The sequence below is a fragment of the Cibotium barometz genome, chromosome 8, assembly GCF_041138505.1.
Source record: "Cibotium barometz isolate CiBa-2024 chromosome 8, ASM4113850v1, whole genome shotgun sequence".
NCBI classification, from domain to species: domain Eukaryota; kingdom Viridiplantae; phylum Streptophyta; class Polypodiopsida; order Cyatheales; family Cibotiaceae; genus Cibotium; species Cibotium barometz.
In genome coordinates, this window is record NC_141053.1 from 63,478,037 (window position 1) to 63,494,504 (window position 16,468).

At 42.5% G+C, this 16,468-nt stretch overlaps 1 protein-coding gene across 1 annotated transcript; it reads right to left on the reverse strand.

Moving 5' to 3' along the window:
• Positions 1–4,554: 4,554 nt before the first annotated feature.
• Positions 4,555–7,339, reverse strand: LOC147636538 (pentatricopeptide repeat-containing protein At1g08070, chloroplastic-like). The gene has a single exon (XM_086802006.1). The coding sequence runs from the start codon at positions 7,187–7,189 to the stop codon at positions 5,510–5,512; it is 1,680 nt and encodes a 559-aa protein (XP_086658132.1). The 5' UTR covers positions 7,190–7,339; the 3' UTR covers positions 4,555–5,509.
• Positions 7,340–16,468: the final 9,129 nt, after the last annotated feature.

Consider the following 16,468-nt stretch of genomic DNA (forward strand, 5'->3'; position numbering starts at 1 on the left):
GGACAGCCTCAAGACAAGTGAACATATCAATATGCGAGGTAATGTGCTTTGTAGCACCACTGTCAAAATACCATACATAAGAGTGAACAAAAACGGCCAAACATGCATCATGTACAAATGGGTCATACTGACAATACTACACACTAAACGCCCATTCTGTATCCTGCATACCATTTGCAGAATCTGCATTTGTAGAAGCATCCGCTATTGTGGTTTCATTTGACTCTTTCTTCTTTACCTCTTTAGCCTTTAGCTTAGGGCAATTCTTAATGACATGATAAGTTACCTTACAATAGTTGCACCTGATCTTTTTCTTACCTTTATCAAGAGCCTTCTCAGACCTATTGTTGCTACGTGTGAAAGGAGAAGAAGTTACAGACCTATTAATAGGAGAAGAAACAGTGGAAGGGACTGCCTTACCACTTCTTCTCTGCGCTGGGCAGCAATAAATGCCTGATCAACTGCACGCTGCCTAGCCCTGTTTTGCCTGGACTGCGCTTCTTGCAAGAGCTTGTTGAGACTAAAGTATCATACTTGACAACATCAGGTCTGTCCTCAGTAAACAAGTCTCCACGTGGAAGCAAAAGTCTGATATGACTCAGGTAAAGCATCAAGAACAGTCTGATATGACTCAGGTAAAGCATCAAGAACAGTCTGCACAAGAGAATGATCAAGAATAATCTCACCTGTAGAAATCAACTGTTCCTTGAGATCTTTAATCTCAACAAGAAAAACATTCATGTCATCATCTTCCTACATAATCTTCGATTCTAGCTCTTTACACAGGTAAGAGATTTTTGCCTCGTTTACGACCTGCATAAAAACCAGCTAGAATATCCCAAGCATGTTTTGCTGTTTTAGCTGAACGAATATGTGGGATGATGTTATGTTTGACAAAAAGTGCAATCAAGGCATGAGCCTGCGCATCTTTACCATCCCAACGAGCTTGTTCAGCAGTGGGTAAAACAGCAGCAACAGTAGAGCTGCTAGAACCTGCAACATCCTCAACAGATCCTACATCTACAGAACTTGGACGTACATCCATACCCTGCACAATGTTCCACACTCCTTTTGCAACCAAAACATGCTGCATCATGTATGCCCAAAGTGGGTAGTTGTTGTCTCCATCCAGTTTGTCATCAGCAAACAACATGCGAAATACATCATTACTGTTATCAGCCATGGCCACTGATTGAAACTGATGCAAAAGCTACATGTAATGAAGCAAAGACTGAATAGAACTCGTGCTATGTAGCACGGTCCACAATAGAATATGTATGCCTGTTTTGCAGAAAACTGCACTGTCAAAATTTGTGCACAAATTGACGAAAACACCTGTGCAGAACTTGAAATGCAAAAACGGAGCCCGAAATGACCTCAGATGTAATTTCTGAGAACGCAAAGCCCTACGAACCTATTTGCAAAGTATAGGGACCTGCAGGCGCTCGTGAAAGCTCACCTCAATCGGAGAATGTGAGTCGGAGGGTGTTAGCGGCGTAGTCCTGGGAGCCGATGCCTGCTCTGATACCAATTGTTGGAATTAGGGTTGCAGGAAAGCACACGAAGCTTGGAGAAGAAGCAAGAATGCACACAACACAAAGTGTATTAGATTGTGTCAATGTACAAAGATAAGTTAGCCCTAGAATGATAGGCGTATATACAAGGCGGGGGAAAAAACCTCCTAAAGAGGAAAAAAGTACCCCGACGGTCCTAAGTGTGTTCACACACATCACTACCTATATATATATATGGCAACAATTATTGGAAAGAAGTACCTATAAGCTACAGCTCCTAGCCCATGTTAAGGTCCACAATGTATTTCATGTAAGCTTGTTGAAGCCTTATGTACCCAGTCTCGATCATATTCTTGATGATGAGTAAGTTGCAATCCCAACTCAAGGAGTCCTTGAGTTATAACCTAGTAGAATCATAAATTCTAGAGAAAGGCAGCTCCATAATCGAATCCGTACAGAACATCTAGTACAATGAAAAAACTATCCTAAAGAGGATGCAAGTTTGGAAGATGAAGAAACACTCTTAAGAGATTACTCCGAATTCATGATGAGAAGATGAGGACATCTCAATTTCTTTAATGGGAGAAGGATGTAACAAGCCCATCTTCAATAATAATATTTTAATAGATGAAATTATTATCCTTTTTATAGTGTAAAAATCATCATTTTAATAATTGAGCTATCTATACTTAGAATCTTAAAATTCTGAGTTCAAATTTGAAATTTGTGTGAGATTTTACTCTTATATATGATTTTACAACACTTAAACGAACATCGAAATAAGCCTTTACAGTTAAATTATAATAAACTTCCAACCTTAATAAATGCATGTCCGGTGCTCGATTAACAAATGGATTACACCCTTGCAATCAAGAAAACACTCGGACAATTTCGTCGAAAAAAATTTCGACAACCGTCGGATGCGTCGACACGCATATCGAGACTTGCATCTCAAAAAAAGGATCCCCGTCCCAAAAGATGCCTCCTTGGGAAACGTACACCAAAGAATCTTACCTTGGACCATACACATACCAGGGTGTGCACACAAACGACCCCACACGGACCAAAACCTGACTTCCTTAACATAAGGTCTGCCCTGGCCATGCCACATGGACACCCATGCAACCATTGCCTTGGAAGGCCCATGCGTATCCCACCTTTAGCTCGCTTACAAGCATCACCCTTTCAACAAGCTCATGCAGCCACAGACCGGTGTACTTTCATGTACATCGTCCTCTCTCCTTACTCGTACCATACCAGACCCTATATAAACCCCTCCAGTCCCAGCACCCCCTCTATGTCCAACAACCCCCTCTTTGGGTGGAAGCTCTCCCGAGCAACCCTCTGCAACCAACCTCCTAGCAGCTTTCTTCAGCCAAGCTTTCGATAGCCTCCTTCCCTTGTGTTGTAAGGAGGTGTCCTTCACCTCCTTCTTGTGAATAGACTTGAGGGGAGAATCCTTCTCCTCCCCCCAATCCTCTAGTCCTGTTTTTAGCCAGCCTTGTTCTCTACTTAATGACACTCTACTTTTTGCCCTCTATAAAGAAACTTAAGCAAGCACACTCTAGTCCTAAGAGGTGGTTTCCACGAGCGTGTCTTTTGCTTACAAGGTGAGAAAACGAAGTCCAAATTGCGATTCGTTTGGATCATTGGGTTCGTGAGTGTGCGAGCTACGAGACTGGATAGTATGGCTCCTTCTCGAACACGCCGAAACGCTCTCTCGAGAAGCGTATACAACAACACAAGAGAAGATGCTTCGAACACGACCCCAGCTCTTCTTTTAAGAGTCCCTCATGGAAGCAATGGCTAGGTTAGCTTAAAAATTATCTAAAAAGAAAGTTTTTAAATTAGAAATTAGGTAAATCCTTAATCTTAACATTAATAAGAAAGATAAATATGTTACTTTTCCTTGTTTTGAGAATATAAGCTTCCATATTCATCTAATGTAAAAATCTAATTTCTTATAAAATTATTGTATTCTCGTTTCTTTGATTTAAGAAAAGATAATGTGGTTTCTCGTATCTTATAAGATTGGATTAAAGTGTTGTGTTGCTATCTTGCTTATATTAAAGTATAGGTATATCTTCTCCGTATCTTGATACTAACCTCGTTCATGTGCTTGTGTAACCGAACGACATTGTTAACGAGACCCAGAGTCGGCCCAAGGTATCACTCCTAATGATTGAAAAGTTGAAACTCGCTGGTTTGGTAAAAATTATGGATACTGCCTAGTTTTGCGAACCCAAGCTAGTGCGGTGAATAAGCCCACCCTAGTGTGTAGACATCTCTTTGAGGAGTGTAAGGATCAAACGACGGAGCCTGAGAAGACGATAGGCCGACTTGAGTCCTCACCAACTATCAACAACAAGGTATATGGTCCCATAAAGATTGCCTACTCCATAAAAACTGGAAGACCGAATTCTAGAATAAAACATAAAATAAGAGAGCTTGAATCTGACTATAGTTGGATTTGAACCTTTGTAATTACTTTTAGTTAAGTCCCTTGTTTTCTAATTTTTTTTTATCATTGTTCTAAGTTACGTGATTGTTCTAATGAATACCGTGGAAAATAAAAAATAATAGGTTAGTTCCATGGAAAGTAGAAGAGTGGATCGCCCTGTCGACTACGCCATCCTATGGACGGGTGGACCCGATTAGTCGAATAGTTTTCCAACAAAACTAATCAATCGCACCACGCTAGGTAAGCAAGTCCCTGGGCAATTCTACTCTAGAGGACTAAGTCAACGATCGCACCTCGCATAGATGGAGAAAAGGCATTGCTTCTACGAATCAAAGATAGAGATTGTCCAAGATAGGTCGATCACTCTATGGGTGATTCGATTTTAACAATCATTTAAGAGACCACACTTCCCCTACAAAATAGAGCTAGGTCTTATATAGTAGTCGTATCCTCGTATCTCTACATGGTCGAGGTGTTGATGACTAGAAAATTCTTTCAAAGACTTAGTAGACTATCTTAAGGATTCCCCTTTTTAGGTTGGGGACCTTACATCATCTTAATACCATCTTAACTTGCCACCATAAAATAGACAAGAGTCAAATGAGGTCCATTAAAGGTTCCAGGTGGTGGTGCCCGCAAACTTATTGGGTGTCATCTCATTGTTTGATCAATGAAAGAGCTTGATAGAATGTTCTAGCATATGTAGCTATAATGTGTGGTAAAGCTTCCGAGTCCCACAATTTGTGTCCCCATCTCTGATGGCTATTCCTAATGTGTGTCATCTCTCTCCTTGTCTATTTTCTCAGTTAAAGAGACCTTTTTTTGTTGTGAAGCAAATCTCACAACATAAAAATTTTGTCTTTGTTGTAGAGCAAATCTCACAACATAAAAATTTCATAGTGTGTGTGCTTTATTTATGGTGCTTTCTGCCTCTAGCATGCACGGCTAGGCGTGAGCCACCCCCCTTTGTTGTGCTTCTTGTTGGGATCATTTTCCCGCAGTGCCTCAGAAGACACTGCCAAGCTTAGCCGGCATTGTGCTCTCCATGCAGAAATCTCTTCTTTCCAATTAGAATGAGGGCTTGAATGATTCTAATGAGGCTCCTTCCATATCAAGACACGCACATGCAATCATATTCCTCCCTTTGCCAACTCTTCCACCCTTCAACATGCAGTTAATCTAATGAAGCACACATTCCCAATCACCTTTCTCCCTTTGCCTCCTGCTCTTCTTCCCTTCAACATGCAGTTAACTTGTTGCAAACTTGCAATCACATGTGTGCTGCACATTATGCTTGCTCCTACTAAATTCCCACTCCAAATTTCCAAACACTGCAGACTCTTTGGTATGAGACTCTTTGGGATGTTTCATCTTCTTTGCTTTCTTGTCTAGGTTTAAGTGGTAGGTGTGCCACATAGACACTGCCATGCGCTTAAAGTAACACATGTGAGTGTACTTGTTGGCCACAAACAGACAGAGTGTGTCCAAAGTATGCTGTGACAAAAGCATGATAAGGACCACTGCATATGCCCATTTATAAGTCTTTCAAGTCTGAAAAAACCAGCCCAGTGTATAGATTTGATAGCACTATATATGGGGCACCATGCCCTGGATCCAGCTTAAAGCAGTGATTAGCAGCACATGAACCGCGTTCCACATCACCATGAGTTCTGCAAGCTGCAAGCAAACAGAGCCATGCTACAGCAGTGCTTTCAAAAGGGATGTTGATTACCACTGTTTCTGCTTCATCTAAGCGTCCAGCACGCCCAAGAAGATCAATCATGCACACATAATGGTCAATCAAGTGCACTAACCCATGATCTCTGCGCATAGTGAAAAAGAAACACCAGCCATCCTCAACTAAGCCCATATGGCTGCACGCATTCATCATGGCAATGAAGGTGATGCTGTCTGGCTTCACCCCTTCAGTATGCATCTGCCAAAACAGAGACATAGCTTCCTTACCAAACCCATGCTGGCCAAATGCTGCAATCATGGCATTCCAAGAGACCACAGTCCAGTGATGCATTCTTCTAAACACATTCATTGCAGACACCAAACTGCCACACTTGTTGTACATGTCAATCAGGGCATTGCTGACCTTAATATCATGTTCATAACAGATCATCACGATTGAGGTGTGGATCTTTTGCCCTTCTTCAAGGGCTGCCAAGTTGGCACAGGCCTCCATGGCACAAATGAAGGTGATGTCGTTTGGTGGCATACCTTGAGACTGCATCTTTCGAAAATAGTCGAGTGCCTCTACATTGCAACCATTTTGTGTAAGGCATCCAATCATGGCTGTCCAAGAGACAACATCCTGGTGAGACAATGTACCAAACACACTCCTTGCATTGCGTAAACACCCGCTCTTGCCATACATGTTAATGAGCGCTGTGCCTACCACAACATTATCCTCATAGCCAGCACTTGCAATCATGGCATGGATCTGCTTCCCCTTCTCAAGAGCTGCGAGGGTGGAGCATGCATCCATGACAGAGATAAAAGTGACTTCATTTGGCATGATGCCTTGAAGCTGCATTCGGTGGAAGAGATCCAGAGCCTCTTTGCCATGCCCATTCAACGTTAACAATGTGAGTATGGCATTCCAAGACACGACATCTCGATATGGCATCATGTTGAAGATGTTCCTTGCATCGTCCACACTTTTATTGTGTCCGTATACATTGATTAGTATGTTCCATGAGTAAGTATCATGATTAGATAACTTGTCAAATGCAGATTGTGCATCCTCTACCAGCCCACATTTTCCGTACATTTGCACAAGACAGTTCCCTAGAAGGTTCTCCCAGCCATATCCACGCTCTATGATGTGATGATGAACTCGTCTTCCATCAAGGAGATTCTTGGCTTTACCGAGACGCTTAAGAAGAGAGCTTATTGTGACAAGGCGATGGGGTCCACCAAGCAGGTCATCTATGCCACGTCCACCTGCAGGTTTTTGTGCACAAGCATCACTCTTCAGAGTTGCATACCCATCGTCTCTCTTCAAAGGATCCTCTCTCTTCAGAGTTGCATATCCATCCTCTCTTTTCGAAAGTGTATGCACATCCCCTCCTCTCAAAGTTGTAAACCCATGCCCTCTCTTTGAGAGCTCAGCCCTTGTAGCCTTGCTGTTTGCAAGGTGAGTGCTCTTCCTGGGATCCTCCTTTGCTACGGTATCCCGCACGAAAGCAGGTCCATTGCTGCGCATCGATGTTTCAGAGACTCTGGGTACAGTTCGCTTGACACTCAATCGAAGGTCTAAACTCTACACACTAATCTGTCCATCCGCCCAAAAATACAGCTTTATGTGAGGATAGCCTTGAGAGACTTTACACCATTGTAGCGAACATCTAGAGAGAAATATGTCTCTTCAATAATTAACCGCCGTGGACATAAGCGACCCATCATATATATCATGGCCCTCCTCAAGGCTCTATATTGGTAACCCACCATATTTGGTACATGGGATTCTTGGCTTTGGCAACCCACATCGAGACTTCGCCCCTTTCTCCTTTACCATATCCAGTATTTTCGCCACCACACCACCCACTTCATGGGTCTCTCAAGTTCACTTCCATCATGACTTAGACTCTGTGTATCTTGACCCACAAGTGTCAAACCACTCGCCTCCACCTTGTGCAAGAGCATGCAACCAAACAAATCATGAAACGCAAAGCTCAACACATTTTTCATCACCTTTTCAACACATTTTGGGTCAAACGTGAGAATGAATTGTATCAACTTTTCTTGAGTGCAGATTGTAAGGAGACGTGGTGCAGAGAGATTTTGGAGCATCGACCATCCAATGGCCCTCTCATCTGACACGCATATGTAAGGAGACGTGGTGTAGAGAGAGTTTGGAGCATTGATCGCCCAATGATCGTCTCATCATCTGACACACATATGTAACGAGACGTGGTGCATAGAGAGTTTTGAGCATCAACCACCTAATGACCCTCTCATCTCTGGCACACATATGTAAGGAGACATGGTGCAAAGAGAGTTGATCCTCTCATTTGACACACATGTGTATAAAAACTATGTCATGTGCCCTACCCACCATTACAATGTCTCTTCCCCGCTCCCCCCCCTATGGCTCATGACTCTCTCCTGATTAGGGTTTCATAGCTAGTTCTCTATGTAGGGCTCATAGCTCTCTCTCTCTCTCTCTCTCTCTCTCTCTCTCTCTCTCTCTCTCTCTCATAGCTATGTAATAGCACTTGTTTATATGGTTATGTAATAGCACTTGTGTGTGGGTAGGAAATGGGATGCCACAATGGCCTGATACAAATGCTTTTCCATGTAGAAGATACAGTGGCAATAATGTTATTGAGAAGACCTCCTCCTCTCATAAGGTGGATTTTATTGTGTATGTAGTTTATCTCTTAGTAGGCAATGGTACAACATGGGATGTGCCCACTCAGATTGGACCATGAACAAACCCTTTCACAAAGATCGTGACAAAGGGCCCAGCCATGGGTGAAATCTTTGGCATTGTCATGGAACATAAATTGGGGGGTGGAAGAAAACAAAAAACAAGAAACAAGCTAAAGGACAAAGTAGGATTCCATTGCATACATAGCACCACACCGTTGAGATCACACAATTGAGATATCTAGTTTAAGGGCAAGTAGAATTCCATTTCATACATAGAACCACACTATTGAGATCACAACGATGAGATCAAGGATAAGTATGATTCCATTGCATACATAGCACCACACTGTTGAGCTCAAGGATAAGTAGGATTCCATTGCATACATAACACCACATTGTTGAGATCACACTATTGGGATATTGAGCTCAAGGATAAGTAGGATTCCATTGCATACATAACACCACATTGTTGAGATCACACTATTGGGATATTGAGATTAACTAGTGCAGATATGGATCACACCTGTTGAGATCACACTATTTAGATATTGAGATTAACTAGTGTAGATACATATCACACCTGTTGAGATCACACTGTTGGGATATTGAGATTAACTAGGGTAGATATGGATCACACCTGTTGAGATCATACTGTTGGGATATTGAGATTAACTAGTGCGCAAATATGGATGATACACCTCGATGACAACCTTGCACATATTCCACTGGCATGGTTGGTGCGATTATGGTTGATATGCCACCAGTGGTTGGTTTATATGTGGTGTGACAACCACATTAAGTATTTTTTGGACCCAAAGAGGGCCTCTTGGATTAACTTTTGATTAGGAATGGACCAACAGGAAGAGGGCTGGGTGCACATTTTTGACTTCTTTGACCCTAGGGGGCCTAGGCTTTGGTTTGCTAATGGGGCCTAATTATTACTCTTGTCCCCCTACCTCTTGGGCCCAAACTTAGAGGTCCCCCCACCTAGAATCGTACAGATGAAAAACTCGAAAAATTGAAAATTTTTAGTTTTTTCCCAAAAAGTGTGTTTTCCCTCTCAAACTTCCCCCCAACATACTCTAGGTTTGGAAAGCTCGTTTTGAACCTCTTTCTTCCTCTTCTAAGCTCTCCATTGCTGCAGAAACTCCATACCTCTCAAGCTCTCCCTCCTTGTCAAGCTCCCTCAGTCTCAAGCTCCCTCTCCCTCTTTCTTCCTTTTCTAAGCTCTCCATTGCTACAGAAACTCCATCCCTCTTCCTTCTCAAGCTCCCTCCCTCTTAATCTCTCTCTCTCTCTCTCTCTCTCTCTCTCTCTCAAGCTCCCTCCCTCTCCATTACTGCAGAAACTCTATCCCTCTTTAGTCTACTCTAGGTTCAGGAAGCCTATTCTCAAACTCTAACCCTCTTTTAAGCTTTCCATTGCTGCACTGAAAACCCTGAACTTTCTCTCCTCTCCACTCTTCTTTGGTAAAATAAGCTTTTCTTTTCCCTTCTTCTCTTTTCTTACCACCATGGCCTTTTCCAATAATGTGAGAAGACCTAGGGAGAAGGTGGAAGAGCTTGTGCTGCATAACACAAGAGATGAGAATGGAGTTTGGGCTCCAACAAGATTCAGGGTTGGGGCTTGGGTCTACATGTAGCCAAGCTCTAAGGGACCACATCGAGTGCGTCAACTGGGGAATATGCTACATCATTGGAAGGGGCGGCTACAAGGCTTCAAGCATACTAAGAAGGAAGGATTGGTTGCCATAGTGCAACATGTGTATACCCTTGGAGACCTGTACATTCAAGGCCAACGACTAAGGTTTCCTTCAAATTGTCAGTGTAACATAAACACAGCTTTAACAACATGCTAATATTGGATTTTTTATTTCAAATTTTCTTATGATTCTCATTTTTTTATGTCTCTCTGTAGATATTTTCCCCTCTAATTATGTTGAGGAACAACCACTCCAAAGCCTCACTGGAGTTTTCTATGCTATGCATGCATTCATTGGAGAGGCAATGTTTGTATCTCAAAGCCCAAGTGATCTTGTACAGAACAATATCTTTTTCTTTTCTCACTCATATTTTGTAGATAAAAAACCAGGTTTATTTGGCAAGCTAGAAGAGATCCCCAACCCCCCTCTTAACAATCCCGAATGGCCCAAACTTGATGCTTGGACCATCTTATGCTTAAAGTTTAAGATGGTAAGTGATATCAAGACATCACTCAAGTTTTCAAAGGCATCTAGGTTAGTAGGGCTAAATTGGTTTTGTCCTTTACATGTTTTTGTGAACATGTTTAATTCTATGCCAATGCACCAAACAAAAATAATGTATATTTGTAAGGAGGTACGGTCTGACCTCATTCAAGGATTACTAGGAGAGGGTTGGGAGGTTAAGTAGGGGTCACATCAAGGTGATGTGTACAAGTGCAATGTAGTAGATTCTACAATGTCTTTCAGGTTCTTGAAGGCATGCTCTATTTTGTACATGCTCTATTCTTGATGTGTACAAGTGCAATGTAGTAGATTCTACAATGTCTTTCAGGTTCTTGAAGGCATGCTCTATTTTGTACATGCGTTTGCGCTACCAAAGATGAATGCAAAAGCACGAGACATGGATCCCACTTCAAGCCTCAGAAGAAGAAATTATGCCTATTGAGGTAGCTGTGATGATGCAAAATGGATGGATTGAGCAAATGGCAGAGCAAGCAAGCATTGGAGCCTAACAGACCTGCGTCAACACTTTAGCATCATGGGCTTTGACAATGTGGAAGAGTCAAGTTTCAAGTTGATGAGCAGAAAGGTATATGTGATTCCACTGCATGTCTAGAGTTAACCCTTACACTTTCTCGTTATTGTGCCACTTTCTATGTTTTTACAGATTGGGAAGCGTAAGGAGGGGACAACCATGGTCTCAGAATCATGGCAAATGGGAGACCTTGAATTTTCAGCAGCACAGCAAGGTGCATAGCCCTACCAACACATAGTAGGCATGTGGAAGAGCTTGAAGATGAACCGAGTATATGGGAAAATAGCCTCTGTTTTGATGCACGTGAGGGGCAAGAGTTTCAGGATCGAGGTGAAGGCAATGACAAGCTTTCAAGTCAACAAGGAGATGGAGATCAACATGAAGTAAATGTCATAAGAGGGGCAAAAAATGAAGACATTATAACAATTTTAGATTAGATGACATGCTTGTAATTTTGTAGTAGGCTCTTTTTTAACCAATCTTTATTTAATTGAAATCTTAATATTTTTGCAAACTGTATTTTTTTTTGTCTAGCGGTCTAGTGTGAAAAGGCCAAACTTTATATTTTAACTATAAATAGCCAAAGGTGCCTTCTTTCTCATTTTCACGCAATAGAAACCAAGCACGAGCTCACACTATCTCTTTGCATTCACATGGCTACCCACTTCGACAACTTCTGTGAGTTCCTCTCCACCACACCATGGGCGAGCAAGAGCGAGCTCTTTGTCATGTTCTCTTGTGAAGTCGACTTTAAAAAGTCCCTCACCCTTGCGTCCCAACATTATGAGACGCAGATTGCATACATGGAGCAATACTTGGCTCCCCACTCCATCTCCTTTCCCCATTGCCCCAATGATCGCTCGATGGGTGCCTGTTGAGCTGCTTAAGTACATTCAACAATATGCCCGCCCCTACCAGTGCCTTGAATGCTTCATCGACATCTGCATCCCCGCAAGAGCTTATTGTACCTTCAATAAGCAGGAGGTGAAGAGGTTGGGGAAGGGAAATTTAGGAACTAGGTTCCTCTCGTGGCTCGCCACTTTTGCGTTCCTCGATGAGGATTCGGATGAGGAGGTAGAGGTGCCTGCATTGTAGTTGGCAGGGTATTTGAGGGATGATAAGGAAGTGAAGGCAGTAGGAACGAGTGCTGGTGTAGAAATGAGTGCTGCATTGTAGTTGGCAGGGTATTTGAGGGATGACAAGGAAGTGAAGGCAGTAGGAACGAGTGCTGGTGTAGAAGAGCAGCTTGCATCATAGCACTTTCCAGAGGGTGCACAATCGGTAGCTGAACAGCCCACTGTAGTAGAAGATGTGGGGCCATCTTCCCCACACGAGGAGAGCAAGGTGCTGCCAGAGCTTGAGATCAATCTCTTGAGCACCATTGTGGTGGAAGGTGAAGAATACTTATTTCTTCATGACCTTGAAAAGACAGCTGGCTTGAGAATGGATGAATGCTTGGCCATTATGTGAGGTGGACCTTGATACGTCCAACCTTAGTCCTCACCTGGATAGTGCTATATTACCCCTTGGAGAATCTATTGCAGAGACAGTTGCTTTGGTCAAGGAAACTATGGTTGAGACCACGGAGCAAGCCCTAGTTCCATAGGAGGAATTCACAACCTTACAAGACAAGCTAGAGGCTGAAAAGGATACTGTTGGAGTAATGGAGGAGACCAAATCACCAAAAAAGGATGAGGCTAAGTCCTCGATTGACCTCTCCGCCCCCACCAGCAAAGAAGACATTGAGCAAGAGGTAATAATCGACCTTTTACAACCTAGAAACATTTGTAATTATGTATTGGAAAATATTTTGATTTTTCCTTTGATTGCAAAGGGTGGTTGAAATTGACGCATTTGCTGGGAGAGGCGGCGGCAGAGACCAGGCCAAGGTCCATGGGCTTGATGCTGCGTTGGCGCACTATCTTGGTCGACTTCCTGTGAATGGCATCGCCATTATCCACAAGGACTACACCCCTCAATCTGCCTTCACTCTCTTCTTTTTGAAAGCCCTCTCTAAGGTGCTCTGTGTAGCCTCTATGGCACAGAGCACCAAATGTATAGTTCTGATTAAAAAATCTCTTGCCTTTGATGTTTTTGGTTCTGGATTTAGGGGGGGTAAGCTTCTTGCTCGTATAGGTATAGCCAAAAGCATAGGCATAGAGGATCCTCAAGAAATAGCCCAATCACTCCTTGAGCACACTTTGCCCAATAGCAAGAGAAGGAAGCTCAATATTGTAAGAAAGCTTTTGTAAAGATGATGTATCATTTCTTATTATGAATATAATACAATTTTTGCAAACTTATTTTCATCAAGTATATCATTGTTTTTTCTAGTTTGTAGCATCAATGTTTTTGTGAATGCATCAGAAATGACCCTGGGAGCTTGGGGGAGTAGTGCCAGAGCAGTGCGAATTTTGAGCCTGCACTGTTGCTGTAGAGCCTAAATTCGCACTGCTTTGGCACAGCTTCCCCAGCCCTTCAGGAGCAATTCTGATGCATTGGATGATAAAAAATATAATTTTTACACATGATTAAAGGTATTTTTATCTTATAAATTACTGTTTCTCATAATCAATGTACTCAACTTGATTATAAATGCATCAAAAATGATCCTGAGTGGCTGGGGGAGCAGTGCCAAAACAGTGCGAATTTTGAGCCTGCACTGTTGCTATAGAGCCCAAATTCGCACTGTTCTAGCATAGCTTCCCTAGCCCTCCAGGAGAAATTCTGATGCATTGGATGACAAATAATTTAATTTTACACATGATTAAAGTTGTTTTTATCTTATAAACTATTAATTCTTACAATTAGTGTACTCAACTTCATAATAAATGCATCAGAAATGATCCTGAGTGGCTGGGGGAGCAGTGCCAGAATAGTGCGAATTTTGAGCCTGCACCGCCGGCCGCTGCTGCAGAGCCTAAATTCGCACTGTTCTGGCATAGCTTCCCCAGTTCTCTAGGAGCAATTCTGATACATTGGATGATAAACACTATATTTTTACACATGATTAAAGCTATTTTTATCTTACAAACTATTGTTTCTCACAATTTGTGTACTCAACTTCATTATAAATGTATCAGAAATGATCCTAAGTGGCTGGGGGAGCAGTGCGAGAACAATGCGAATTTTGAGCCTGCACCGCCGCTGCAAAGCCTAAGTTCGCACTGTTCTGGCATAGCTTTCCCAGTTCTCCAGGAGTAATTCTGATGCATTAGATGATAAACACTATATTTTTACACATGATTAAAGGTGTTTTTATCTTATAAACTACTATTTCTCATAATTAGTGTACTCAACTTCATTATAAATGCATCAGAAATGATCCTGAGTGGTTGGGGGAGCAGTGCCAGAACAGTGCGAATTTTGAGCCTGCACCGCCGCTGTAGAACCTAAATTCGCACTGTTCTGGCATAGCTTCCCCAGTCCTCTAGGAGTAATTTTGATGCATTAGATGATAAACACTATATTTTTATACATGATTAAAGATGTTTTTATCTTATAAACTACTATTTCTTACAATTAGTGTGCTTAACTTCATCAATTAGTGTGCTCAACTTCATTATAAAATGCATCAGAAATGATCCGGAGTGGCTGGGGGAGCAGTGCCAGAACATTGCTAATTTTGAGCCTGCACCGCCGATGTAGAGCCTAAATTCGTACTATTTTGGCATAACTTCCCCAGTCCTCTAAGAGCAATTCTGATGTATTGGATGATAAACACTATATTTTTACACATGATTAAAGGTGTTTTTATCTTATAAACTACTGTTTCTCACAATTAGTGTGCTCAACTTCATTATAAATGCATTAGAAAAATGATCCTAAGTGGCTAGGGGAGAAGTGCCAGAACAGTGCGAACTTTGAGCCTACATCATCGTTGTAGAGGCTAAATTCGCACTGTTCTGGCATAGCTTCCTCAGTCCTCCAAGAGTATTTCTGATGCCTTGGGTAACAAACTGGCACATGATAGACACTCCATGTTAAACAAACATGATGACACCGAGACATTGTAAGAGAAACTTAAAATTTTAATTATCAAAAGGTTACAAATGAAAGCCAGATAGGCTTGTTACAAAGGGGGGTTTGAAACAAAAGAGTTGCTTCAAAAAAAAGGTTAACATCTAAGATCTCTTGATCGTGTCTCGCTCGCCTAATGCGCCGAGCTAGTTGCATGTCCTTGGGCAGATATGGTAATCCTCTTTGCATGTATTGCAAGGAGGTTGGTGTCTTCAAAAAGCCCAACAATGTAAGCCTTAGAGGCTTCTTGCAATGCTTCAAGGGCAATCCCCTACACATGGAACTCTGCTCTATATCGTTGGAAAATCTCCTTCACTGTGCGAGCAAAAGGGGCTCTTCTTATCAGCAACTCAGTGTTCCTCTGATAAAACTTGATTTCTTGTAGAGCCCTATGCCCTTGGCGCATCCTTCTCCTTGGAGCTCTCTGTGTTGTGTTAGTGCGTTGGCGAGGTTGGGACTTCCTTGGCTTGAAGAGCTTGACCTTTCTACGCTTGTGCGCACTTGCAGGAACCTCCTCTTGGTCTCTCTCATAGTCTGAATCCTCCTCCTCTTGTTGCTGTGGTACTTGTGTATCAAGTTCCTCCCGGGTAGATAGGGCACCCTGTCCTGGTAGTAGGGTCTTGCCACCTATGGTGCTGCGCAATGTAGGAATGTTTTCACCAACCTAGTCGAACTGCTCATCATTGGCCTCTCTGTCTTGATCTCTTGGGTGGCTGCACTGTGGGGTCTTCTTCACATGCTTGCTCCCACTAGAAGGGCCTGCATGTGTGTGCGCTGGTGTTGCTCTGGGAGGAGGGTTGGACTCTGGTGATCCCATTGGGCGTGTCCTAGAATCCAAGGGGTCACTCTCTTCCGTGGTGTTGCCACCAGTATGTGGTCGTTAGGTGCCTTGCACTGTGTTTTGTAAAGGTATGGTAACACATGCGGTGTTCTTGGTGCGTACCATATCCATGTACGACTATGCTAACGTGGTGATGTGCTGGTGTCTATACGTGGGTGTCTATGTAGATCTTGAGCTCAAGCTCTCTAAAAAAGTGAAATGAAAATGAAGTGAGGGAAGGAACTATTAATAGTTTTTTTTAGGGGAAAAAAACCTAACTAAACTTATTTTCTTAGCCTTATTACATCTAGATTTATGCTGGTGCGTGCACAACCCAACGCCTCCCTTGTCTCCTTCTTCGTGCACGCTAAGCACCATGCCTATGGTGGGGAGCATTGGTTTACAACCATTCAAGTCGAGCATGACTTTTTGTAGCCTTGTGTGCCTCTTGCGCAAGCTTAGATTGTTGGGCCCGCTCCCTAACCAATACCCTTCCAAAGGTTGTGTGATAAAACCAATTGAACATCTCTTG

Coding starts and splice junctions, on each gene's coding strand:
- LOC147636538 (XM_086802006.1), bottom strand. CDS start 7,189: ATGCGCAGCAATGGACCTGCTTTCGTGCGGGATACCGTAGCAAAGGAG.